General features: G+C 37.0%; 1 protein-coding gene across 6 annotated transcripts in view; it reads left to right on the top strand.

The window, feature by feature from the left end:
• NRAP (nebulin related anchoring protein) overlaps positions 1-27,172 on the top strand; it is a 53,162-nt gene that overhangs the window by 2,406 nt on the left and 23,584 nt on the right. For 4 of the 6 annotated variants that reach the window (XM_075026428.1, XM_075026433.1, XM_075026431.1 and 1 more), the window contains exons 4-22: positions 2,106-2,210; positions 2,755-2,859; positions 3,496-3,603; positions 4,423-4,527; positions 5,089-5,196; positions 6,724-6,828; positions 9,566-9,670; positions 11,567-11,683; positions 13,436-13,540; positions 14,472-14,579; positions 15,286-15,390; positions 17,794-17,892; positions 18,413-18,517; positions 20,130-20,237; positions 21,055-21,156; positions 21,664-21,861; positions 22,085-22,189; positions 24,481-24,579; positions 26,629-26,733. In XM_075026428.1, coding sequence (XP_074882529.1) covers positions 2,106-2,210; positions 2,755-2,859; positions 3,496-3,603; positions 4,423-4,527; positions 5,089-5,196; positions 6,724-6,828; positions 9,566-9,670; positions 11,567-11,683; positions 13,436-13,540; positions 14,472-14,579; positions 15,286-15,390; positions 17,794-17,892; positions 18,413-18,517; positions 20,130-20,237; positions 21,055-21,156; positions 21,664-21,861; positions 22,085-22,189; positions 24,481-24,579; positions 26,629-26,733 — 2,097 coding nt within the window. The remainder of the gene's footprint in view (positions 1-2,105; positions 2,211-2,754; positions 2,860-3,495; positions 3,604-4,422; positions 4,528-5,088; positions 5,197-6,723; positions 6,829-9,565; positions 9,671-11,566; positions 11,684-13,435; positions 13,541-14,471; positions 14,580-15,285; positions 15,391-17,793; positions 17,893-18,412; positions 18,518-20,129; positions 20,238-21,054; positions 21,157-21,663; positions 21,862-22,084; positions 22,190-24,480; positions 24,580-26,628; positions 26,734-27,172) is intronic. The other 2 variants (XM_075026429.1, XM_075026432.1) reach the window with 2 other exon arrangements.

The following is a 27,172-nucleotide window of genomic DNA, read 5'->3' as shown; positions in this document are numbered from 1 at the left end:
ATATTTTATCATTCTTGTACAGTATTCTTATATATCAGTTTTTGCAACATCATAGGCAGTAACTATTTCAGCAGTGACTATCACACTTACTTTAAACTGTGTGTGACAGATCTGGTTGGGAATGAGTCTGGGATTACGGCAGGTTCTATTTCTGTTTTTAGGCAGTGATATGAGACTCTGATACTTCCAGTGCATGTGAATATACACGCCAGACAAATTATAGCTCAAAGATCACTTTCCCTTGTTTTTTACACCTAAAGCACCTTCTGTCCTTTTCAATCACATAATGAGGTTCTGCTCCAGAGAGAAAATTGCTAAGGGTAGTAAAGAAGCTGATTCTGCAGTACTTACTTAAAGGGAGTACTTCTGTAGAAATTCTGAGTGCAGGAAAGTTTTGCATTAGTAAATGTAGAAAACAATGCTAACTTGGGAAAAGGTTTCACTTGCTACTGTAGCAATTTAAATTGAATTGTTGGGTTTTTTTAAGTAAGAATATTTCTTATGCAGAAAATGTAACATCTTTCTTCAATCCTAACATGATGTTCTCACATAAGTCTTATGTTGAGAGACCAACTTGAATGCAGAGATAAAAATTCAGCTCACTCCCTCTACACAGAATTTCTATGTGAGCAGACAAATCATTCAAATCTCTGTACCTCTGTACTTAATTTATAAAATGGGAATAATGGTATACCTGCTCAGTGATTTTTCTGTCCAGTCAGTTTAGATTTTGCACTCTTCGGGACAGGGACTGTTATTTTCTGCATTTGTAGAGTGAGTTGTATAGCAGAGCTGTGATTTCATTTGGACTTCTGTATGCTGTCATGATAAACGTAACAGCAGGAAAATGATGACCCAGGTCTAAATATAATAGTCATTTATATTTACACAGTCATGACACTTCGTGGACACTGTGCAGGGAAATAGGAGAGTAGAATATTGCCCACCAGGTAATAGTTCTTTCATCTAATGCTGCATTGATATATTCTGCTTAAAATTTCTTAGAGATTTCAATCCTCATAGATTATTTCCCCCCAAAGTATTATCTAAAGACCGAAATATTCTTTCAGAACTTCATGCCAGATTTCAGGTGTAATATGCTGCTCCTTTACAGATGTGCAGTTCCAATAATAGCAAAAATCTTAGGGAGAAGTTGGGTGTGGATTAGAGAGTAGCGTTTTGACCTTAGGGCTAAATGCAGTCTTCTCTTCCATGAAAACTCCTTTGCCAAGAATGGGTGGCATGGAGGAAGTACTTGTGTAGTCTTTGCATGGAGCTACAGGTGATGTGGCCTTTTTGTACACAACCAGACTGTAAGTGGTGTTGATCTAAAGAGGGTGAAGAAGGAAAAGATGGACAGTTTTGCAAGCTCTCAGAAGGTCATTGATATTGTCTTGTGAGTTGTGGAGATTTGGTAGATCATGTGTGCTTGTCATAGTCCCTTGGATTCTGCATTCATATTATATATAAATGTGTCTTCAGGGTGAAATTATTAGTTGGCACTGAAAACTAGGCTGGTCTGTAGCAGTTGGAGATCTAACAGACAGACACAGTTAAACATTATGAACAGAGTAAATAATCTTAAACTGAGTTGTGTTGATGCTGTCACCCAGAAGATTAGTTCTGTGTAGTCACATTGTTCCTCTGCTTCTCTTATGTTGGTATTGGTGATTTTTGCAGTGAGGCCGATGAAGGAACTGATACAGCTGAAAGCTAACACACCAAAAGTCTACATACTAATTCCCTGATCTAATTTGCCCAATGGCTGCCTGGCTGATGGTGACAGTGTGTGATAGACAAGAAGAAGGGTCACCTAGTAGGGCCAGAGGTGTTTTTGGAAGTAGCCTTACTTTAGACTGGTTTAAGGTGCAGCCCGAACTAGCAGGCACTGAAGTGGATTTGTTATGGTGGGAATTGCACTGTATTTGTTGTTTTGTCTTGCATTCATCTCCTTTTGTTGCTGCAGTTCTTGCAGACTCCGTATCACTGTGGACTGAGAGACTGTTCACCTTGTTTTTCTCCCTTCTTGTTCTTCTCTTATGAGGGGGGTGTGGTAGTCTGTAGTAATAAACTACTAATCCAAAGTCTTTTTTTTTTTTTTTAAGATAAAATATCGAGAAGAGGGTGAACAATTCAAATCAGTCTTTCAATGGGATGTAAGGTCCAGAGAAATTGAAGCTGCCTATAAAGCCCAACAACTGGCCACCCAGGTAAGAAATATCCAAGTCTCCAAGCCACTAGCCTTCAGGAGACCAAGAATTGGCCTTGGCAGTCCTGATTGTTAGGGTTTTACTCACAGCATTTAAATTCTAAAAAAGCCATTGCTTCTCATTTGGCTAAACTTTTCAAGGCAGCATAGCTCGGTTATAGCTTAGAGTGCAAGAATCAGAAGATGAGGAAGGAAGAGTGTATCTTTACAGTTAGCTGTTCGGACCGCTGCGTGTACAGCCATACTTAATGTGTCTTCTTTCTACTAGCACTGAAGCTTCACAACAAGTGATCTGATTCCCAGGGGGAGTTATTTGAGTCTCACTCCAGGATCCCAGGTCCTGACATCTTGATGTCAGTTCTTGTTATACAAGTTCTGCCCTAGCATTCTGAAGGTATATGGAGTGTAGGCCTTGTGCTATATGTCTGCAGAGAGTAAATTTCACTTCCACAGCATTGTGTGTGTTTCCTTTTTTCTGTCAGATCAGATGGTTGTGTATTAAAACAAGGGTGAAGATTGCTAGTTATTTAATTTTTGTTTTGTAGAATGCTTACTATGCTGCCTATGAGGAAGGAAAACCGTGGTACTCAGGAACCATCCCGGATCCTGAGATGGTCAAGGTAACACAGGCAGAGAAGACTCTGAGTGATGTAAGTGGGCTGATGTTTGGAATAGCTCTATTTTCATGGTCTATCATAATCTGAAGACTTACCAGTGCACCAAAGCCAACCTTTGGTAAGATGTTACTAGAGGAGAGACTGACATGTTTACTTCTGTCAATAACAGTATTTAACCATGTAAGTGATTAAAGTCACATAACAGTGCTATTGCCCATCCTGGAAATCATAAATTAATATATTTATGTAATTGCGAAGCACTTAAACTACTGACCAATGATATCTGAGGTGACCTGATCTAGCAGGCAGTGCTGTTTCCCTCAGTAGAGCAGAACTCGTGATGGAAAACATGTCTTATTTTCCGCAGAGTAGACCTTTCATTGACTGTATTTCCATGACTGATTAAAATCACTTCTGAATTATGACTGATTGTATATGCCCAGTCAACATAGCCAATTAACAGTGGATAACTGATATGAATGGGGGATGTTTTCTGTTGTATGTAGGAAATATTTCTACCTAACAAACTTATAAGGTATAAGTTCTTTAATTTGTTTACTTTTAAATAAAGTGATACATACTTTTAGGAAGTAGGCATTAAAAGAGGAATCACATCAAACTACAGTGGGTTCTTCTGTAACAACAAACCAAAAAATATTCATTTTCTAGTTTCAATATACAGAAGAATATGAGCCACGGAGAGGCAAAGGCAGCTTTCCTGCTATGATCACTCCAGGTTATCAGGTTGCTAAGAGAGCCACCCAGCTAAGCAGTAATGTAAGTTGCAGGTTTTTTAATTGTATGTTAGACTTCTGAATTTGGAGAATCCTGGGTTTAGGCCATTCACTTTAGACAGTAAGTTCTATGATGAATATTTGTTGTACTGTTAATTCTACAAAGTGAGAAAAGTTTAACATGATGCAGGAAATGGGTTTAACAAACTACTTGGCTTGGGAGTACAATCATATAGGATAAATGACAATATAGATATTTCCTGAAAGGTGTAGCACCTTTTGCTGTAATTTATCCCAACTCGAAAAAGATTGTGAATCACTCTAAAATTTTTATTTAATTCGTTACCTTTATTTTCACTTTATTAATCTATTTACATCTGAAATTTTTTGCCTTCTTTATTATTTGAAGTTAAATACCTGTAATACTGAGTTTAATTCATATACAAGCTACTTTAAATATATACACAGAAAATTGCTTATTTATAAAAATAACAATTCAACTGAAAAAGATAAAGTAAAAATAAATCCTGTAGAAATTATTTTAAAGTATTGCATTGTTTTCTGCAAACACTGTCTGCATTGGTATTGTAGTATGATCTTAGTTGGGCAGTTAATGACTATTATGATGATATTTTAATCAAATGTATGGCTCACATAAATCTAGTACAATTAGAAAATGTGATTGTCTGGGTCCATTTCTGTCTGCTTCTGGCATTCACTTTAAGATAATTGGGCCTTAAATATACTGATAGCTTGACTGTACAGTGGGAAGTGTTGTGGCTGCTGTTGCTCATTTTCTCTTGAAGCCTTCTGATAGAAAATGCATTTGTTTGTAATGTGTATTTTGTATTTTCTCCCCCAGGTAGAATATAAGAGGGGACATGAAGAGAGAATTTCGAAGTTCACCTCTGTTGTAGACACTCCAGATATACTTCATGCAAAGGTTGGAGGACAGCTTTCAAGTGGGGTAAGTGAAACAAAATAGGTTGACCTGGTTTTGACTCCACAATTGGCTCTTAGGACATTTATAAATCACTTAAAAATATGAACATAGAGAAAAGTAAAAAAAAAAATATTTTAAAGGCAGATTCATTTTACCATTTAGTATTTAATACTTCCAGTTATAAAGAACATATTCAGTTCCAGGCCATTTTAGGGACTAGCTGGCTGTCAGAACTGAAGGCAGGGAACTAGTCTGTTCTATACCCAGCAACTGGGTGCCATGCAATATAAAGAAGGAAGCTGCCTGACTAATATAAACAGAGCAGGCATCTTGCAGACAACTTTAGTATTTTTTTTAAGTGACTGTGATCCATCCTGTACTCTGAATAAGACACAGAGGTCCTGCAGAAGATACGTGGTCATGCAGATGAAGGCTACACTATAAAGATTCAGACTTCATGGTTCATCTTCCTTTTGGGAGATGACAGCCATCGAACACCTGACTTCGCAACTTTAAGAATTGATTATGTGTGCAATCAAGATACATTTGATCTAATTGGTCCTGAACTGTCTTGGATTTTTACAGTTGAAATACACAGAAGACTTCGAAGAACAGAAAGGGAAAGGCAGCTTTCCTGCTATGATCACTCCAGCTTATCAAATAGCCAAGAGAGCGAATGAATTAGCCAGTGATGTAAGTGTCCAAAGCGAAGTCTCTTTTTGGGAAGAAAAGAATAAATTGTCACACAAATTTTGGATTAAAATGTTTATCATTGTGGAGTTATGCTAGAAGTGCACTTCATACACAGATTTTTCAAGTGATTGTCTTTTGCAGGGACAAAGTTGAGTTTTATGCACAAAGAGAAAATCAGGTATTTCATTTGTGAATCGACACTCTAGATTTACCCAGCCTCCTGTTGCATACAACTGAGAAGGAAGAGAATATGGAGTCAGCCAGAGGTCTTTGATTTTATTCTGCCCAACTCAGTATGAGTTAGAGGGGCTGAAGTGCAGCTCTAATTTACACAGCCACAATATTTCTGGGTGACCTTGTATCAGGGGAGGGCTGTGTTTGCAGAGCTCTGCTTTGCTGTGACTTTCCATGCTCCCAGTGGGTCCTTACAGTTCAAATTCTTCTGTTCCTTCTTATGTGCTGTTGCAGGATGAGGCTTTTATGAGCACAAGAAACTACCTTCTTGAATAGCAATTACATATATAAAGTATATACACACACATACACACACACAAACACATGCATACATTTGACATAGGTATAGATTTATAAAACATAGCTTTCTATTCTGCTCATTTTACTCTCCTTACTGTTGGGGTTTTTTTTTTAAACTCCATGGTGTACTGATCTTTATTGGCTTTCTTTTCCTCTCCAAACACAACAAAACCACAACACAGCTGTATTCTTTAAAAAGCATTGTAAAAAGACATCAGTATTGCTTCAAACTGTACAGTTAATTGTGTTTTGTCATTGGAGGCTGAAAGGAAGACTGTTGGAGAGAATAACATATTGTGCTAACTCAATGGAAGTGAATGTAAAACATTATTAAGAGTCATTGAGGAAAATAAGAGATCTGTAATTTTGAAGGCAAAAGAAACTGACTCTAAAACATTTAAATGTTTTTGTTTGCCTTTGATCTGTGGAAAACCCTTCATTTGTGTCAGCAAACACACATGGTGATTAAAGGGCAGCATCAGGTTACAGGCATTATTTTGACTTCAGCAAAGGTAGTGCAAATCTTGTTCTCAACTTGAAGGTTCATTGCCTAAAATTCCCTTGATCATTGAGGAGATCAGCATCTTTCAGAAACAAGCCCATTTATTAATGGCGTTCAGATGACCCTGTGGTAAAAAAAGTGCTCTGTGGTAACCATGGATTTACATTACAATCAGTTCTATTTTTTTAACCTGCCGGAGCATCAGGGATTAGCCACTGACAAGCAGGTGGTACTGAACACACTGAACTAATGGTCTGGGTTGAAATGGCAAGTCCCATGTTTCTACTGCATTATTAAAAAGCATACCACTATTTTTGTTTTTATATCTTCAAGTGGCTTATTTGACCTCTGTACATTGGTGGCAATGGGAATTTTGACAATCTTTTATTGTCAACATGTGCATGTCATTGATTATTACTTATTATGCAGCATCTGTGTACCAGACTAAATTAATCCAGATGATTCTTTTCCTTTTTGTTTTTTCCTGTTAGGTAAAGTATCATCTAAGATATGAAAAAGAGATCAAGGGAAAAGCCAGCCATACAGCTGGAACAGATGTTACTTCTGCAAGAGAAAATATAGATCAATATGGCCAGGTATGCAACATCCGAGAGATACCCATGCTGATGTTGATCATTACTATGGCTGATTGCTCAAGACTTTAGAAACTGCAGTGAGACCTATTTTCACTTTGCTTTCCTGTACGAGAAAGCAAGGTCTCAAAGGAAAAGATGGTGTGCACAGCACCATGCTCTGAATGTGTAATATATTTGACATTGGCACTTACAAGATGAGACTACAAGGTGCATGCACTGTCACTGTGTGATCCTTATGGTAGGGTCTTTCCAAAAGGTAAGCCTTACCTCGGCAAATTTTATCTGTGTACATGTATGCACTATGCATTTCTATTGTGGTGTTTTTACGTATTATGCTGAAATGTGTTTACTTGTGGAAACTTTCCCATTCCATGAGAAAGAAAATGTAAATTCAGTTAGGAGAAAAAGTGAAAGAGCTGTGAAATGGTAGAAAGTTAGTAGATAGTTAAGCATCTTTCCTCTGCCAGTATTTTTAGAAATCTTAGAAGCTTTGCAGCTCTAAATATGTGCAAGTGGCACTAAAAATCATACACGATCTCTTAAATTTCAGCTCTTCTACAAAAGTGGTATTGTAAGCTTGACAAATGGTAGTTCTGCATTTGTGGAACCAAATAGGCTTTAGCTCTGTTTTGGTCTGTGGCATTTGTTTTGCTTTTATTTAAGTTTTAAGGGAATGCAATTATTTTTGTGGTCTCCCGAAATGCATCCAAATTTCTATTCCAATTAAGTTAGAGAAAGAATACCGCTAAATAGAACTGAATACAGCTAAAGGGAATTTGAAAGGAATTGAATAGTGGGTTTGTATAAACAGAACTGTATGGTTAATCTTAGGTTTTTCATCATAGCTCCTCCTAAGACCCATATACTTTGGAGAAATGAAGGAACAGGGAATATATTTTTATAAGACATTTGGGAGTTTTATGTTTCTTCATTCTGTCCAAGTGTACGCCATGTAAAGAGTGAAAAGCAAACCATCCTTCAAGAATATGAGTTGAGAATAAGTAGCATTGAAGCCTTCAATTAGTTTCTGTCTTTTGAACTACTACAAGTTTTAGTAAGAATAAACAAATAAAATGAATTTGAAAAAGTGCTAATTGCATTTTCAACCATTGGAATGCTGCTATCTTTAGAATTAATTTAATGTTTTTTTCTTTGAAAGTATCTTTGAAACTTCAGTCACAGACTTCAAATTTAATTTGAGTTTTAATCTTCATAGATTGGATTCTGATATTTTTATTCAAATAAAACAGAGCCACTGAAATTAATGGATCTTTCTGAGTGAAGTGTGACTTAACATGGGTAAAGGGATTAGATTTCTAACTGTCGAGATCATGAGGGTACATCATACAGATATATACATAACATAAGACGATGTAAGGAATCTGACCGTAAAATTCCTGTGTGCTGAACACCTGTTTTGTTCATGTTTAAAAATCTTAAAACTGGCTAATGTTAATTATCTGGAACTTTGAAAATACTGTTTTGTAATACAAGCAATATTAGAAATTATGTAAAAATGTATTTGAGAAAGAAGAAAAAGAAAATGGCAAATTAGTTTGAAGAATTCAGACTCATAAATAGCATTTTAAGAAACTCAGCTGATTAGTCAGGGATATTTTTTGTTTTCTGTGCCTGTTTATAGAATAATTTAGATGCAATAACTATAATTACATTATATTGTTCGCAAACTTATGATATGACCTATTATTATGTGACATTGGTGGTGCACAAAATGACCTACAATGGATCGTTTTGCATGGAGAAGTCACAAGACAGATACCCCAAATATTTACAGTCCTTTCTAGCTGTGCTTTCCATGACATTCTTGACATGCCACACATTCTTTTTTCACTTAAACTGGCTCTTTACTACAATGGATTTACAAAATATTACAGAGAAGACACATTACACTATATCTTTACCTTTTTGTGTACTTGCTATATTCTCCCCAGATCTTGCCACAGAAAGCTTTGGGATGGTCATTGTGTAATACCATTTTTGAAAAAAGCTCCAGTATTTTGTCACTAAATTATCAAAATGCTTTTCAAATTGTCAAACATTTACACATAATCCTTTCTATAGATAAATTTAAGAGTATTAATTCCACAACAATTGTTTTCTTATACCAAGCAAATGGAATTTTGTGATTTTGTTCCCTCAGGTATTTACCACTTTAATATCTAGGTATTTCTGCTTCATTAATGAATCCCTCTTCAAAATATATCACTGCACTAGAGAAATACTATTTTTGGTCAGCTGTGGTGTAAGAAATGGCCACAGAGAGATCGAGAGACTTCTGTCATGTCACAGAGGAAGGCTGACCCTACATTAAACTTGGAAAGTTTAAGCAAATCTCCTGGCTGCCTACACCATTAGATATTTTTACAGTTTTCCAGGGAAACACATATTGACAAAGAGAGGGACTAGCAGATATAATCTCTGTAAGAACTGAGGTGAGATTAGAAGGTTGTATATCATTGTATACTTGAATGCTATCTTGACTACAGCTAATTGCTACCTAAATTTCTCTTGCAATGCAACACAAATTATTTTACAGGCACAGTTAATTTAATGGGTGATTTTATTCTTACAGTTGGTAATTTTATTCTCTTTTTCATAAAACAAAATAAAATTAAGCAATGAACTTTCTTACTAACAAGGAATATGGGGCTTTGTGAAATCACCCATGGCCCCACCTGCTCATGTATGATGAGTAAACACTCTGAATTTTCTTCAGGATTATATGGATGAGTATGAAGAACGCAGAGGGAAAGGAAGCTTTCCTGCTATGATCACTCCAGCTTATCAAAATGCCAAGAAAGCAAATGAACTGGCAAGTGATGTAAGTATGAAACCTGAATCAATACAGTTCATAAACAATTAAAACCAGCAGTTTGTCAGAGCAATGCCTGGGAGGAGAATGCTAAAATTACACTTGAGCAGTAAACAACAACGACATTTCACTGCATTGCTGGGAACTGGATGGCTCAGGGGATTAATAATATCCATTAATAGAAGGGGACACATCTCCAACTTGCATGAGGGAGGAGATGGATGTAGCAACTAATGGGGTTCCCTACTGTTAGGTTAACCCTCCTGGCAAATCTGCACCTGTATTATTAATGAAACCTTCAACTGCCTTAATCATCCTGTGGACTACTGTGGTATTCCCAGTAGTGAATAAATGGAGGATGAATGAGCTGAACTGGTTTTGATATTTTGATGTATCATGCCTCTAGCGCAAAGCAAGTCATATGGAGGAAAGGAAACCATAGACTACGACACTGTCACTTCACAAGACTGAGCTTATTTCTAGGCTGGGGATTTTGTTTTGGGTAGTAAGCTAAAAAATCTGCAAAGAAAGTGGTGATGTGTGATTCTTGCATGCAGCCCGTTGATAAAAGAGCCTCAGTCCTATTTGAGGAGACTGTTTCTAGTAGTGACAAAAAATGGGTCAGGCTGTAGGTCATTACCATGTGGCTGCTGTGAAGGTTTCCTGCGACTGACAACCTTCGTAGTATGGACACCTGTCCCTCATGGGGCTATATGAGCTGATGGGCTCAGTCTGTTTTCTGGGGAGCTAACAAATGGTTGAGTCTTTCAGCTTGTACTAGCCTGGACTAGACACTAGCAGTAAACTAGAGTGAAAGGATCAGTCATATTCTGTTAGCTGAGCTTATGACTGAGAGAATATAAAAAACCTGAAACCTTCTGTGACCAGTCCCTATTTGGATGACAAACTCAGTGATGCCCTGTTTAAACAAGAAATATTGAACCTTCCCAGATGAAGATGGCAGTTTTATAGGTTTTAAGAATGCTAATGGTCAGTAGTTTACTTATTAATTTGTAATACCTGGAGCGAGGAGAAGGGTTGGTTCATGGCAGTAACATTTGCACGCGAGCACTTACCAAGCTGCTACATGTCTTTAAAGCCTGAGAAACTGAGTGCAGACTTAGAAAATAAAAACCCCAAACACTTTGTGCTGCAACACACTTAAAATAATTTCTTATTTTGTACATTATGAATCTGATTTTTGAAGCAGTAACATAAGATGAAGAACATAAGCATCTCCTTGTATGCAAGAACTATAGAAATGTATTCCCAACAGGGTTTTTCCTGGACAAAGTTTGGAAAAAGGCCAATATAAGTATTATCTCTCTTCACCCATCTGAGCCCAATTTAAGTCAACAACCTCATGTCTAAATTAAATTAACAGTTCTCTTATTTCTATCTTGATTTGGTAGAGAAATAGAATTCCCTTAAGAACATTGTAAGTGCAAAAAGATACAGCTTTTTTGAAAAGCTGGTTTCTACAAAAGGAAAAGTTCACAGAGCACTTGATAACTATCTGTAATTCTCTGACTAGATATCTAAAATTAAAGTACTGAGAATTAACTTCAGTAATAGAAGAGCACACAAGCTTCAACCCGTCACCAGCCAAAAATCTGCTAGTTATCTGTTCAAGCTATGAACAACAACCAGTGCTGTTCAATCTATGTAAAAATTGGATTTTAAAAAAGCTGTCAAGTGAAGTGGCTTGACTGGGATTGTTAGGGCTGTGATTTTATACATGGTTTTTTTCAGGAACTAACAACTTGCATTGTTTCAACTTAGCAAGTTCTATTTGCTTATCAAAGCAAGAACAGGAAAAACCTTATCCCAACTCATGAAGTCAGTCTAAATAGCAATGGTGGAAAGGTAGACATCTATTTTATAATTTTCTCTACTTCTTTTCAGATAAAATACAAGAAAGATCTTTCCAAGATGAAAGGTGCAGCTCACTTTCACTCCCTAATGGCTGAAGACAACTTAGTCCTTAAACAAGCCCAAAGTGTTAACAAGCTTGTCAGTGAGGTAAGGGGTTGAATCGATCTGTTAACGACTTTGAGAGGAGAGCAGCCCATACAAACATTTGTGTCTGGTGGGTAAGGACTACAGATATAAAAAGCTGTTGTTCTTATTACCCCATATGTAACAAAAATACCTGTGTGTAGCACAGTAACTGGAGAGAAAGGTGCAAGAACAGATCTTCAGGTGCTGCTATCTGGCACTTCCAATGATCTGCATGAAAGTATGGGAAATTAACCCCAGAAGATTAATTCTAATTCTGGCCACATGAAGAACAGAGATCTAAAAAAAACCCTGAATTGTGCTCTTAATGTGCTGTGAAGGTATAATAGTAAATGCTTTAGGATGACTTGGGTGTGTACCTTAGAGTGTTTCAAAGATGGGTTTACTGATAATTAAGAAATAACACCAACAAAGCCAAAATTTGTACCATTCTGTTAATACAGATTTCTGTTTTCTTCCATCTTGTGAAAGACTGTGAGTTACTGATAACGCATTATTCTTCTGCTTGGCAAGGGAAGACTGCTGAGGAATTCTCAGTAGATTCTGAATTATTGATTTATTTATAGTGTCATATCAGCTATAAAGCTATTAATAAATGTGAGTTTCTAGAGCTTCCCCATGGCAGTTTAAAAACTTATACTCTTGAGATGTCAAAGTATAAAACCTTCAATAATGAAAAACCCCTGGAAGTAGCACTGGAAGGGGCCTCCTGGGCCATTGATTCCTGATTCCTGCTGTTTAGGCACAGTATCATGTAATCCTCTTCTTCTAATTTCTAGCCTACATTTATTCCTGTCCACTTTATTAATATTGTGTTTTGTGCCAACATTGCCCTTTAGTTTAAAAGTTTTTCTCCCTGCATGATTACCTTTCTGAGATGTTTACAAATGGATATAATTTTCTTCTCTCTGCCTTTGTTTTCCTAGACTAACCAAGCCAAATTCTTCTCATCTCTCACAGTCTTTCACTGCAGCTGTTACAGGCTGAGTACATGTTCCTTAAACAGGAATGACTGTAAGAGTACATAAGTTCTTGATGAGGTCTTGCTGGAACCTGGTATAAAGCACATGCACTTCCTAGTGCCTGCTCAAAAGTCTTTTTCTCCTGCATTGGACTGCATTTGCGCTTTTCATGGCTGTGTAACTTTGGCATCTTGCCATCTTTCTGTGGTCAGCCTACATATAAACAGTTTTCTCTTTCTTAGCCTTTCCAGGTGATGGCTGAAATTTTTATGACTACTCCCTATGTATATTAACCTCTACATTGCTGAATTTAGTCCCATTTCTTTTACCCCATTTAATATCACCCTCAACATTCCTACTTAAGAGCGAAGGTACTTAATGGGAATATTAAACCAGTTCTGTATTTAAACTTCCTCTGAGGAATTCTGCTGGTAAACTTCCCTGTGTTCAATGCTTCCTGTTGAAAAGTACCCATTGCTTTCTCTGCTTTCATTTGCACCACACTCACCTTAAAATTCCTGCATAGATCCTTGTTTTTGTTAATAATTTTCCTCATGGCACTGTCTCATACACTTTGCTGAGGTCCCAATGGATGAAGTTGATTGCATTTCTTTTGTCTATAAAATGAGAAGTGAGTATATGAAAATCACCTTCTTATTAATTTTCATCATATGCCGTCTGACGAAATTCATGTATCAAAATCTCTGAATAGTGGGTCTGGCTAATAAAAAGTGTGTGAAGGAACTTGATATGGTTTTACCATATCTTTCTCTTGTGCATTTTTGTCACTAAGGTGGAGTATAAGAAGGATCTCGAAAACAACAAAGGCTACAGCATGAACTACTGTGATACTCCACAATTCAAGAATGTGAGCAAGATCTCAAAATTCACCAGTGATGTAAGTTTTCAGTACCTCGTGTGTGGCTTGCTTAACCCACTAGCTGCTGGAATCGCAAGTCACCTGTGTGTTTCAGATAAGCCTGCGCTGGGAATTTGATTATAACTGATTTTAACCCATGCCTGTACAGCACCTATCCTAGTCTGTCCTGATGGATAACTGGGGCTCATTTTATATAGGATTATGAAAAGAACTATTATGATATATGGAAGAGAGGTTGTTTACAATGGACTGCTAATCTAGACAAGTAGCTGTCAATTGTTAGCATTATCTATCATAATTATTACTTATTTCATTGTGTAGGTCCATTTCCTGACTGGAAATGTAGGCAGAAGATACTTTACCAGAGTTCATGTGAGAGGAACATGTTTGCTGTGGGAAAGTAATCAATATTAATAATTACATGGCTTGTATCTCATGATACTGAAGCATAATGTTGCTTGCTACCATTCTCTGAAATCCAGGAGGAATAAATATTTTGCCATACAGATGAGATGGTAGAGTGATTAATTTATCTTGTTGTCAAATTCCCTATTCTGGGCCTGGTAAAAGCTGCACCAAAATGGTCCAGTTTTGGTACATGATAATCTGTTCATTTGTTGATGTACAAATAATGCTTCCCTGCAACTTTGTTCTAATATTTATTTCTGATGAAATAATATGCAGCAATGGAAGGCGGAAGTATCACCTTTATGTGGTATCCAGGTGATCTGAAGAATATGTAAACGACATCTTGTAAAATAGGAAACTCACAGAGGGTTTTAGTTTTTATCTTTTAAAGTACAAAGGTTATTCTGAACTCGTGAGTTTCTGTAGTGGTGCAACACTAGTAGACCACAGGTGTAGTAATTTGTCCCACTGCTGTAATATATGAAAACTCATAGAAAAACTAAATATATTTTCTCAGAGTATTTTTGCTTTTTTTGTACAGCTAAAATACAAAGAAACCTACCAGAACCAGATGAAAGGTCATTATGTAGGTATCGGCATGGACAAGCGAATGCTACATGCCATGAAAGTTGGCAGTTTGGCAAGCAATGTAAGTCTTTTTTAATCACACTTATATGGTTGTTGCTTTCCTGTCTTTAAGTTTTTCCAGAATTAAGTTGATAGAAAACTTTAGATCATATTGTACTGGAGATCTGAAGGATAGATATGTTGAGAAGGGGGGAAATTCTGGAAACCCTTTTGTACTGATTTATAGCTCACTGTGTGGAAGAAGTTAAAATAAGCAAATTCAGTGATCTGGCAACATACTGAGCTCTTTCAGTTTTCTTTGACATCAGTAGGATGCTGAAGGTTGCTTGCCACGACCCTCAGGGTCAGACCTTTGCTGAAAAAACAGCCTTTAATGAAGATTTCTGGATTCCAATTTAATTTACTGGGTTAGTCAAGAAGCTATTTCGTTACATACCATTCCTTCAAGTACATTATTTACAAATCTGTAAGAAGCTTGAGAACTAAGCAGAAAGATAAAAGAGATGTGTCATAGGTGGAAGTTAACTTAATGCTCCCACTGTTGGCATTGGATTAATTGAGGAGCTGAAAAAGAATCAATTAGTGGCTAAACTATGCAAATAATTTCATTTTCTTTGTCACTCATGACATTGAACTTACTTTGTTTCCTGCATTTAATATTAATATTATTGTTTCTCCTTTCCTCTTGACTGATAATTATTCAAACAAATGACAGCTTAAAAAAAAAAGATGTGTTTTTTTTTTTTTTTGTTCTCCCTGTGTTTCAGATAGCCTATAAATCTGATTACAAACATGACGTTGTTGACTACAATTACCCAGCTACTCTCACTCCTTCATATCAGACAACAAGGAAGTTGGTCCCTTTGAAAGATGTAAATAATTTTATGGTTTTTTTTTCTCCTATGACTTGCATGGCTTATCATCTCTCTGTAGGAGAGATTGTGATAGATTGCATGTGTGAAATGATGATTTAATCATGGAAGCAAACAGCTAGTGATAACAAAGTTAAAGGAAAAAAGTGCAGGGAGTCAAGAGGGCTCAGAGGAATAGAAAGTGCTGCCACCTCCTGTCATTGGCTTCAGTTCAGCACAGATTGTACAGTGGTGTGAAATGAGTGAGTTCTGCCCTATCCCTGGTCTGTGTTGCAAAATGCCTCACCATCCTGGGCAGCTTCAACAGCAGCATCAAGCTCTGAAAGGACAGGGAGACTTAAGTAGGCTTCTCATCATTTGCGAATTCCCTGAAGATAGGTGTTCCCCTTTGAAGGGGAACTAATTGGTCACATAACCTTTCTTATGCCCGTGGTCTGTGCGAGAGGTGCCCTCTGTGCTTGGGGTTAAGTTACTGATTCAACAATGTGAAGAAATTTGTGTACTGCTGTAGCTATATGTGCTCTACAGATAAATGCAGGATGTCAGACTGCAGAGGATACCATACTTTCACCTCTCACAACCATTAAAGGCTGAGATGATCTCATCTGCCATTGGGAACTTAACCTGTGCCTTAGTTAGGAGCACAGCATTACTTACAAAATCAAAAGGAAGAGAGCAGCACCTCTGCAGGGCATTTCTGACTATGTAAGATGTGTATAAACTGTCATTCCATTGAAATTGCAAGAAACCAGGGGCAAGATGCCTTAGAGAGGCCATTAACGTTATATGAGATTTATCTGGGCCTAAATACCTCTTCCAAGAAAAAGATGGTAGCATGAAGAGGTAGAATTGAGAACCCTGAAGTTTTTGAGGAAGTACTTGATATACTTCAACTGTAAGATGCACTATTGCCTCTTCAGCAGTAATTTCAGCTTTGTCTTTGAAAAAGATTAGAAAAGTAAAGTTCAATGTTTGATTGCTTAGTGTGTGAGAGAGCTTCGAGTGTGTGTAAGAACTCTTAAAGAGGTCAAAGTCAGCATGAATTCGTGTCCAAAGTGTAAAAATTAGTTCTACCCACTCTAAACATTTCAGCACTACTTGGGGCTCTACAATTCATAGTCAGCATCTGGGTTTGGAGCATGTAAATCAATTGGCCAGAGACTCAGTTGCACTAGTTATGATCATCATCTAGTAGTTTGAAACAGTCCCAGGACTCGTCTGCTCACCGATAACCAACATGCTTACTTTGAACTCTAAGAATACAACTCTCTCACACACTAAGTAATCACAAGTAGCAATAAATACACAGTTTCAGTTAAAAAGAAATGATCCCCTTCTGTGGAATTAAAATTCTTTCTGTCTCTGTAAAGAAACAAATGAACTGCTTTAAGTACCCTGATCACTTGGACCTGTGAGATAATTCAGGCTTTTTTTCCTAGTTTTTGTCCTTATGGCAGAAAGAACAAGTTTACATGAGGGTACCCGAGATAAGAAGGTTTGCATTAAAATAGTGGCAGTAACTCAAAGTCTCTAGAAATATATTCCACTTTACTGGAAAAAAATTTCTTAAGAAACTAGTTTTAAGTGATGTGATTTGCAGTGTTTGCAAAGTGGTGATTAACTACAGTGAATATTAATTAAGGCCTACAGAGAATAATAATTGCGTCCGGCAGTGTAGCACTGAGTCCTTTGGCAGCAACAGGTTTGAAAGAAAGCTTCTCTATGATTTTTTTGTCTTGCATAATTTTGGGATTTAATATATTTATTTTATAGCTTATTATTGCTGCTACCATGTTAATGTGTTAGGAATTTAGTAGGCTCCAATCCTATCAATGGCTGACATTAAAATGACCTTTTTTGTACCATAAATATGTATTTTTCTTCTCTCATGATCCACACAAAACTCTTACCACACAGGGAAATTCTGTGATTATTACATTAAAAGTCAGTAAAGACAAAGTGTAGGAGAGTTCATTTACTCTGCACAGCATTGCACTAGACAGACCTCTTAATAGGCAGTTGCAATGTTCCATTATAAAGATAGTCTGACAAAGATAAAAGTAGTCTAAGTGATGGTTAAGAATATCAGTTTTATAGGAATGCTTTGGGGGACCAGCTGAAACTGCATCTTTTTAAGAATTTGTGGTTTTGAGGTGGAGGGGTTATAAATGAAGTTCATTTTCAAAGTGGAATAAAAACTGTGACCTCAGACTAGGAAATTTTCAGAGCATTAACTCAGATCTCATCCAACACATCCTAGCATTTTTCCTCACCTCAGTTTATTATGGTATAAGTAATGATTTATCCAGAGCATTAGCTAACAAAACTTTGTCTACTTAATCTCTCTTTTTCCAGTCTGAACATTTCTTCCTTTATTAAATCTTTTATTTTATCTTAAATTAGGTAAACTACAGGCAAAGTATAGACAAGCTGAAGTACAGCTCTGTTGCCAGCACTCCACAAATTGCTCAAGCCAAAATAAATGCACAGCAGCTCAGTGATGTAAGTTCTGTCACCATTAGCCACCATTGTTTATTAGAATTATGAGATAATTTTATTTCATAGCATTTGTAGCACTTAAGTGTTTTTATTCTTGATAGTTCATCAGCAGATTTACAACCAAAACAAGAATACTAATGGAATGAAATCACTTCCAAAAATGTGCCAAGCAGACTAGCAGATCTAATATCTTCCTCCATTTTTAAGATTTGTATTAGTGTGCTTTGTTAGGGATTTAACTTCTGTGTATTTGTTAATGCATGCTTTTTAATAATATATTTTCTACTTATAGATAAACAGTAGCTATTCTGTTTATAGAATAATTATTCTACTTCCTAGTACCTAGGTAAAAGTTATAATTGCTTTATTGCCCTCATATTTATGTCAGCCATACCTATAAGTGTATCTATAACATATGGCACTAATAGCCTGAAATTCAACAACAGTCAATCAGTGTAATGGTCATAATTTTAGTGAGTAAAAAATAACTGAGTTTGTTGTTGACTTTTTCAATATATGGCAGTTGAACTACCGAGCCCAGTACGAGAAGACAAAAACAAATTACACTCTACCTCAGGACGTACCTCAGTTAGTCAAGGCAAAAGCCAATGCTGAGTTATACAGTGAGGTAAGCCAAGCGATGTGGAAATATTGGTATTCATGATGCTGTTAATAGACAAAAATAAATGTAAAGATGATGATGCTGTCTCTGGAAGCAGTTGATGTTTATCATTGGTCTTTACTAAACAGGATGAAATATGGGAACCAGAATAGGTAGGGATACAATCTTAAGTACAGTGAAACTGATAGACTTTTTTTTCAAGACCTTTTCAGATGATTTGAATTTGTTTAGTAAATCAGTGTTCACTTCAGAAAATTAACTGCTTCTGAGATGGTATTTTTATGGAGAACCAACATTTGCACAGTTCTAATAACTCAAAGCCCACTGAAGTCAATGGAAAGAAACACAGTGACTTCAGTGAATTTGGATCAAGCCCCCTGTTGCTGCCATTCATAATTCATGACAATATGTAGTGATTTACTTAGAGACCTGGGTGTTAAAGTCAAGCACTTGCAGGAAAAGTTTAACCTCTATTTAATTTTTAAAGTATTTTTCAGGCCTCCATTGTTGTAGATAGTTTTGGAGGGAAAAAAGCCCAACAAGACAAATAAAGGCAAAACCAGAAAAAAACTCCAGACTTATTACTGGTGTGACTGTTATTTTTGAATCAGTTTCATAATTTTTCATGGTTGTGAGTTGGCATTACTGCAAGTTTTTCCTGGCATATTCATAGCTTGTGTTCTTCCCCAAAGTTTTATTTGAGTTGCATTGGTGGAGTGTTGTGGAGCAGCACTCTTTGTGGCTATAATGTGTTGGGATGCATGCTCATTGTTAGATACTAGGAAAATATAACGATACAAAAAGACAAATCCAGAGATCAGGGCTTCCTGGACACTTCATTATGTGCATGCATAGTATGCATGAAGGCATACTTGATCCTGCTCTAATAGAATTTCAAGTAGAATCTTGAAAAAGAGCTCAAACAACTAGTACTTTAATGTCCATTAACTTTCAGAAGTTAAGCATGTGATTCTCATACATTTCATCTACATTTGTGATATGGTGTACCTCATGAGTGTGTTTCTGAAGCAAATTGGATTATAAGGGTTTCTTCATTGAGCTTTGCTTCACATTGTGGCGTGGTCTCAGTGCTCATGAGCTGGATTCCTTTTGAATGCAGCCAAACCGAAAGATGCTCTCCAGGAGCTCACATAAAGAACTGCAGCTACAAATAGGCATTCAGTGCATGTGACCTGACTAGCTCTAGTTTGGGGGTGGGGGGGAAAGAAAAATCCTGAAATGAGTAGTGTGATGTCTGATTCTGAGCACCAGCTGTTCTGCCTATAGATCAGTTCCTATTGATCTACACTATTTGCGTATGTAGACACAACCACAAGCACTTTTGAAGAACCTTCCCTCCTTCATGCCTGTTTGAAATTGAGAGCTATTGGTGCATGTTCTGGGATTTAAAGTGCCTGTAAACTCCAAGAATAAGATTCTTGACTCAATCCTGGCCAATTAATTAGCTCAAAATGATAATGAACTCTGACTTAAGAAGGTTCCAATTTGTGGACTGAGCATATTTATACTTCTGTTTTGCTCTTAGTAATTTTCATGTTCATTTGAAGATCTTGTGTGTTTATGGGTTAGCAACATGTTGCTGTCTTTCCTTTCTCAGATTAAGTACAAAGAAGGCTGGGAGAAGAGTAAGGGCCGGGGCTTTGAAATGAAACTTGATTCTCTGCCTTTACTTGCTGCCAAAGCTTCAAGGGATCTTGCCAGTGATGTATGTTATATTTAATTACCTAGGAATTATTCTTTACATAAGTTGCTGTAGCACAGGGAAATAAAGTTTAGCTCACTTCATCTAGATTTTTAAGTCCTGCATTTGGCTGTCCATCTTTCTCAATGGCTGATGAACAGTTGGAAACTTTCTCAGACTCTGCTATGAAATTTCACTCTCTGAAAATTATTTTTTTAAATACAGGTGTACAGAAGGAAACAAAATTTGCAAAATAATCCCTTAGTAAAATTCAGTGGTTTGAATTGTTTATAGCCTCAAAAATACTGCTATCATCCACTGCAAAAGGAATGCATATTTCTTTAGTCTGCTTCTTTAACATAAACACATGGATATAAAAAAAATTCCAAACAAAATCCTAAGCAGCTTATCTCATGATTCTTAACCTGTGGAGAGGCAGAAAAAGAAGAAACTTTTCCTGCAGCTGGAAAGTGTTCAGCAATGATGGTGATTCTGAAATCCCACCTCATTAAGAAAATAAAATCTTGAATTCCTTGTTTGGTTTTTACATGATTGTTTTCTTATCTTTTGCTTTAAGAATCAGATAATTTAGCTAATCAGAAGACTTTAAATTTATAAGCATATCCACCTCAGAGGAGTGAGCCTTAAAGAATTAGGTTAATGACAACATAAATGAGACCAACCTTGTACCTCTGAGAAAATCTGGGAAATCTGAAGTGACAAAGTGAGAATCAGACTAAGCCCTTGTAAATTTTAACCATCCAAATGCCAGTGGAGAACATATTGCTTATGTGTTGGGTAATTGGAAATGTTCTTTGACTTAAACTATTTTTTTTCACAGATTAAATATAAAGAAGAATATGAAAAAACAAAAGGAAAAGCGATTGGAACCAAAGATTCAAGACTTTTGCACTCTCTGCAGGTGGCCAAGATGAGTAGTGAGGTAAATTATTTATTTCTCTTACTCAAAAGGTGTTTTTCATAATTATGAATCTTTCAGCAACGATATGCAATCTACCACTGTTACTGCTTTCACTATAAGAAATTCTTGGAAGCATTTAACAAAAATTTGTTTCCTTCCTCCATCTGTTAATCTGCAATGATTGCACAGTATTTTTGTTCTCATAGGGACTTTTGGGTTGATGGTGTCCTTATTTTGGGGCAGGAAAATAAAATCCTATTAAAACCCCAGTATAAACACTTCTACATAAAACTTTCAAGCAGATAAAGGTATGTTTAAAAGTAAGATGTCCTGTAATAGAGAAGATGTCTCCAGAGTCAATAAAATTCATCCTGCCATCTGTTTTGTGGATCTCTCATAGGACCTGATTGGTACATGTGCTTTTTGCCTAAGCTGCATAAGGACCTAAACAAGAGTGGAGATTTAAGATGGCTTTGGCTTTGCAATACACTAGTACAGACAACTTATTTTAATTCCTTCTATTTCTAGATTGCCTACAAAAAAGATTTTGAGGAGAGTAAGAGCCATTTCCATCTGCCTATGGATATGATAAACCTGAGACATGCTAAGAAGGCCCAGGCACTTGCTAGTGACTTAGATTATAGAAAGAGACTGCATGAATACACAGTGGTTCCAGAAGATATGAAGACCAAATGGGCAAAGAAGGCCTATGGTCTCCAGAGTGATGTAAGATGATGTATACTCAGCTTAACTGTTACAAGCAGTATGAGTGTTTATAACCTTTTTCAATTTGACATTAATTCTCATTTCATATGGATGCTGTTTGATTTGCACTATGCCTTTTTAAAATGTCTTTGCAATGTCTTTGAAATGGGAAAGGGTGCACAAGTTCACATGCAAACATTGTACCTGTGTTCCCCATATCAATAAATGTCATTTTCCTCTACAGCTTCAATATAGAGCAGATCTGATGTGGATGAAAGGAGCTGGGTGTATCACAGAAGGAAGTCTTAATATACAACAAGCCAAAAAGGCAGGAGATTTGGTCAGTGAGGTAAGCAAAGTGCTCAGGCTTCTGTCTGTTGTTTATTCAAAGGTTTATTATGTGGAATAGGTAAGGAATTCCTAATATGGAAAATCTGAGAAATGGAGGAACTGATGGACATCATTTAGTTATTCTACAGTTTAGGAGATCCTGGGTTAGAGGTTAAAAATGTGTTTTCCCATTATATGATTATTGTGTCAAGTCTGTGAGGCAGAAGTCCCCATAACTGTGCTTCTACCTCTTTTCATTCACCTGCCCATTTTGCAGAGCGGCATTGAAAGGAATTAGAATTTCCTGTGGTACATGCTACATGAAGTGCATAGAGTTTTAAGGAACAGTGTTGAAAAATTAAATATTTGTTAACCATGTTTGGAAATTTCCTTGCTCTTTGGGAAATAAGGGCTATGGCTCTACTGGCAGCTTCAGCTTGTGCTGCTTTTCATTTCTTTCGCTTGATTAATTAATGGTTTTGCTCTGCCATTAACCTTATGGAAGGACACGTCCTCAGCTGCTTGGTTATGGTTGAGTTGTCTCACTAGTGCTAGGAAAACTAGAGGAGAGATAGAAGAATAAATCAGGGGAAGTTTGACAAGAAGGATAAAATCCCACTTAGTGCTGGAGGAAGGAATAGAAGCCAGTTAGTTACTGGAGATCACACTCTCTGATACCTTGGGTCTCTGACATCCTCTTCCTACTCCTGCAAGGGGAAAAAATACATCTTAGAAACAAAAGAAGAGCAGCTACTCTCAGATCTGGTGTCTTGCTAGGGATAGACTGACATCTGCTGCTGTGGTGTGCTGTAGTAATAATCACTTCCACAAATATTTAATCCATAATGATCTGCCTTTTCATTCCAGTGCTGTGTAAGTCCAAGAGATGGCTGACAGTCACTTAAACTGGAGACTGGTGGATATTATTTTAGAGATCTCTATTGCCATACAGAGCCTGGCATTTTGTCATTTCTTTGCAGAATGTCACTACATTGTGTTCCATGCAATGTGACAAAACATGCTGGTTTTAATCTGCCTCCCTCCCTTCCAGGTTCCTAAAATAAAGCCATGAGTGCCTCTTTGAAGTGTTGCATGCTTTTTTAACTTGTATTTTGTGTTCCCCTACCAGAGACACAGTGTAAACTGATCTGTTCACCCATCAGTTTAAATAGAAGGATTTCCCTCCTGAAATGCCAGACAATGAAAAAATGCATTTATACCCTTCCTGGGTGGAATACCCCACTTCATTCATGGTTGAACTGTTAGAATAAGAATTCGACTAAAGTATACAAGAGGTGTTTGCTTGGTCTCCCCTATCATACTGTGGTCTTGAAACAGGGTGCTGCATTTCCTTGTAGTGTCTCAAAGATAGAAAGAGGTGCTTAGCTTGCTCTCAAATGAGTGATGCAAAAGGCTGAGGCAGAGACATTGATTCAAAACAGGCCTGATCCAAAGCCCAATGAAGTCAGTGGAAGTTTTCCATTCACTTTGGTGTGTTTCAGATATAAACCAAAAAGTAAGGTGGAATAAAAGTAAGGGCAGTCTTATTTACCAAACTAGAAACTTTAGTCTCTATGCAAATTTGTCCATTCAGATAGATTTTATATAAGTACTGGTACCAGAGGATGAATGAAGTACGATGTTTTCTCCTACATCCAAGACTTGAGCCTTGTGGAGGCCTCTCATAGCTATTGCTCCCAGGAAGGCTTGACTGCAATGTCTACACTGAGCTCTGCTTTGAAAAGAACTGGGAGATGGTGGGGAAGGTTTTGAATTTAAGTTACTTGCAGGACCCTGAAATTGCCTGTTCTAATTTAATTGATAGTTTAGAAATATCTTAATAATTTACAAATATCTCAGTAACATATGTTCAGTGATTTGAACAACACATGCATATGCTTGAGAAAGCTCATGTAAGAAAATGAGATAGTAATATTGACTGTCTAGTTTATGAGGTCTCTTGGGTCCTGACTTAATTCATAGCTGGTTTGTGAAGGACACTCATTGGTTGGTGTGCAACCTAGATCTTGTAAGATATGTAGCTGGTACATCTGGCATGAAAGAGTATCCATGCTTGCAGTGTCAGCAACAATGCGTTTGGCATACCCTTGCACTACCCTCCTTGCCTTGAAAATACTAGCACTGGGTAGTATTTGGAAGCTTATTTTGTTGATACCCATGCTAAAACTGTCTTGGGAATTACAGGAGACTTTTGGCTCTATCAGTCATGTATTTTTGAAAGCACTACATTTTTGGGGGGAAGGTAAATATTGTAGAAACTTTTGTGTAACCTGCTTTAATTTGATGTAGAAAAAGTACAGACAGAAGGCTGATGCTCTGAAGTTCACCAGTGTGGCTGACAGTTCTCAGATCAAGCATGCCAAGAAAAGCCAGGAACTGCAAAGTGATGTGAGTACTTGACTGAATTTGTGTCTTTGCAAGTAGCTTACTCATAATGTGACGACTCCTTAGATATGTACACTGGGGAGTGGGGTGAGTGGTGGAAGAGAACCCAGTCATGAAACCTTTCAATGTATGAAATTTATTGAGATTTATTTCTAAGGGTTTTTATTTGTTTATTTGATGAATTCTCTGATTGAATTCTCTGTACTAGAACAACAACAACAAAAATCAAACCCCAATGGGAATGGAAATAGACAAGTGAGGCTTCTTATAAATGAAGTCAAAGGCTGGGTGGGTGGGGGGATGCCTCTACAAGACAGTCTTGGTGACAATCTTGTGGGTGGTGCAGGCTGGATTCAAGTATGGCTGAAATGTGTTCATGAGAGGATACCTGAGTATTCCTGAGACATTAATGTCATCTGCATGAAAATTGGTTATCCATGAGGTAGTAAAAGTGGAGGAAAGAAGCTGGAGGGAAAACAGTATTTCCCAGCTGATCCTCAGGCAGTGCTTCAAAGCTAGTTAAGCGTTAGCACAGGGACTGATACACATCCATCCCAGGTTCTGTATTTCTCTCCACTGAGGGCCCTGTCATACTACTTAAAGCTATATCAGCCTTGTTAGGTCACATGTTCTTCAGCTATTGCCATTGAAGTACTTTACCTTTACTTACTTTACTAAAAGACTTTACTTTTTGATTCTATGATTTGGTAAAATGCTAAATTGGCATATTTTCCTAAACTGGGTGCCTTCAGAATGCTCCCTATTCTTTTTTGGGGCTGGGTGACCCTGTCAGATAGAATAGACTAGAAAAGACTATTTCAGTTGGAAGGGACCTACAATCGTCATCTAGTCCAACTGCCTGACCTCTTCAGGGCTGAGATGGTACTTCAGAACTCCTTGGCAGGACTTAGCTGACAGCAACTCACTTTCAAGTTTTCAAAAGAAGGGGAACCTGTTGTTAAAATTGCTGAGCAACTAATTTTGGAACAGTAGTGACTTGCCAAGGTTTTTTTAAAATTACTTTTAATATGTTGTGCCTTGAAATGAAGATACTGTCAGCTTCTCAGCTGTTATGTGAATGAAGAATTATTGCTTCTTGATTGATCTTTTTTTAGGCAGCTACCATGTTTCCTTTTTTTGCTCCTCTGCATCAATAAAAACCTGGCACTTACTTGTATAAGTGTTGTGTGTCTCAAAGATGACACCAAATTGAATCAGAGGAGAATGCTGGTCTCCTGAGTCCTCTTACTTATCTCCTGTGTACTGGACAATGCTGCCTTTCTGTATGTGTGTTGCAGTCAGAATAGTAACCATGAATTTAGAGCTTTATAGTAGGGATATTTTTTTTCTTTTTCTGTGAGATGTAAGAAACGTAACACTTTGTGAAATGGGACATCTTTTCGTAGCTTTTCAACAGCTCCTCCGACAGTTTTATGGGCTTCTGAAACAGAGCAGTTCAATTCTCTGTTGATGTTACCCTGGGATATGCGATGGAGATGTTTGCTACTTGGATTATAAAAGGTCCTTGATATTTTCATTTAAAGTTGGAATGTTAGTCCTCACTGGAATATTATGTCAGCAATTACATTTAGGTCACAAATTTTCTATGCAGATTCAATTGCTTAGTGTTCTTCATTTCATGCCTAAAATTCACTATTTCTCTGTCCTATTAAAGACTTTCATTCCACCTAGAAAGTAGCTGCAGTTTAATATTGGATGAAATGTATTCTTGCATACATTTTGTAGAGAGTATGAATTACTGTCAGCTTTATAGCCAGTTAAGTACCTAACTTTAGGAAAGAGGATTGAAGTATCCTGATATGTATGTTGTTTCATCACTTCCCTGAAATTTAACCATGAGTAATTTGGTCAACCTGACTCTGTGGGTCAGCTTTTAAATTCATATTTGACAAAAAAAGTCATGATACTGAAGACTTACCAAATAAATTAACTGTAAAAAATCCTTGAATATTTGGGGTGTTTTAATCAGTATTCTTTCAACATTAAACACAGACTACTGCTTGTTAACCATGCTTTGCTTTCTGTGTACAGGTTGCCTACAGGTCAGGAAAAGAGCAGTTTCTTCATCAGTACACCATCAGCAAAGATGATCCTGTCTTCATACTGGCCAAAACAAATGCTGCCAATATCAGTGAGGTACTGTGTAAGACAGAGGTTTGGACTCCCTCACTCTTGTGAATAGTTACAGCTGCTGTTGAAATGTTTTTTCTGTAGGTAAAACTTAGGTTCTTTCTCTGAAAAGGTCCAAATGTTTTAGATGTAAAAAAATTTATATCTAAATTTAATTCATTGCCCTGTTCTGAAGACTTGTCACTTTCAGAGTTTGAAGCTGTGTATTTTCCACATGCTTCCAGATGAGTGGCACATCAGCAGTTTCACTGGAACCAATGAGATAATGGGGTTACAGTGTCCATAATATCCACAGTTACAGTATGTAAATGAAGACACCATTATCTGATCCTTAGACATATGGTTGCTGGGCATGGAGTGTACGCTGGTCTGACGTTACCTGAGAGCTTTCACTGTGACTCTAGAACAAATAGAATATACTGATAGTAATAAAGAGACTGTGTTA

The sequence above is a fragment of the Buteo buteo genome, chromosome 4 (genome assembly GCF_964188355.1).
Source record: "Buteo buteo chromosome 4, bButBut1.hap1.1, whole genome shotgun sequence".
Classification (NCBI taxonomy): Eukaryota; Metazoa; Chordata; class Aves; order Accipitriformes; family Accipitridae; genus Buteo; species Buteo buteo.
Note: the sequence above shows the minus strand (reverse complement) of the source record. Positions and strands in the feature narration are given on the sequence as shown.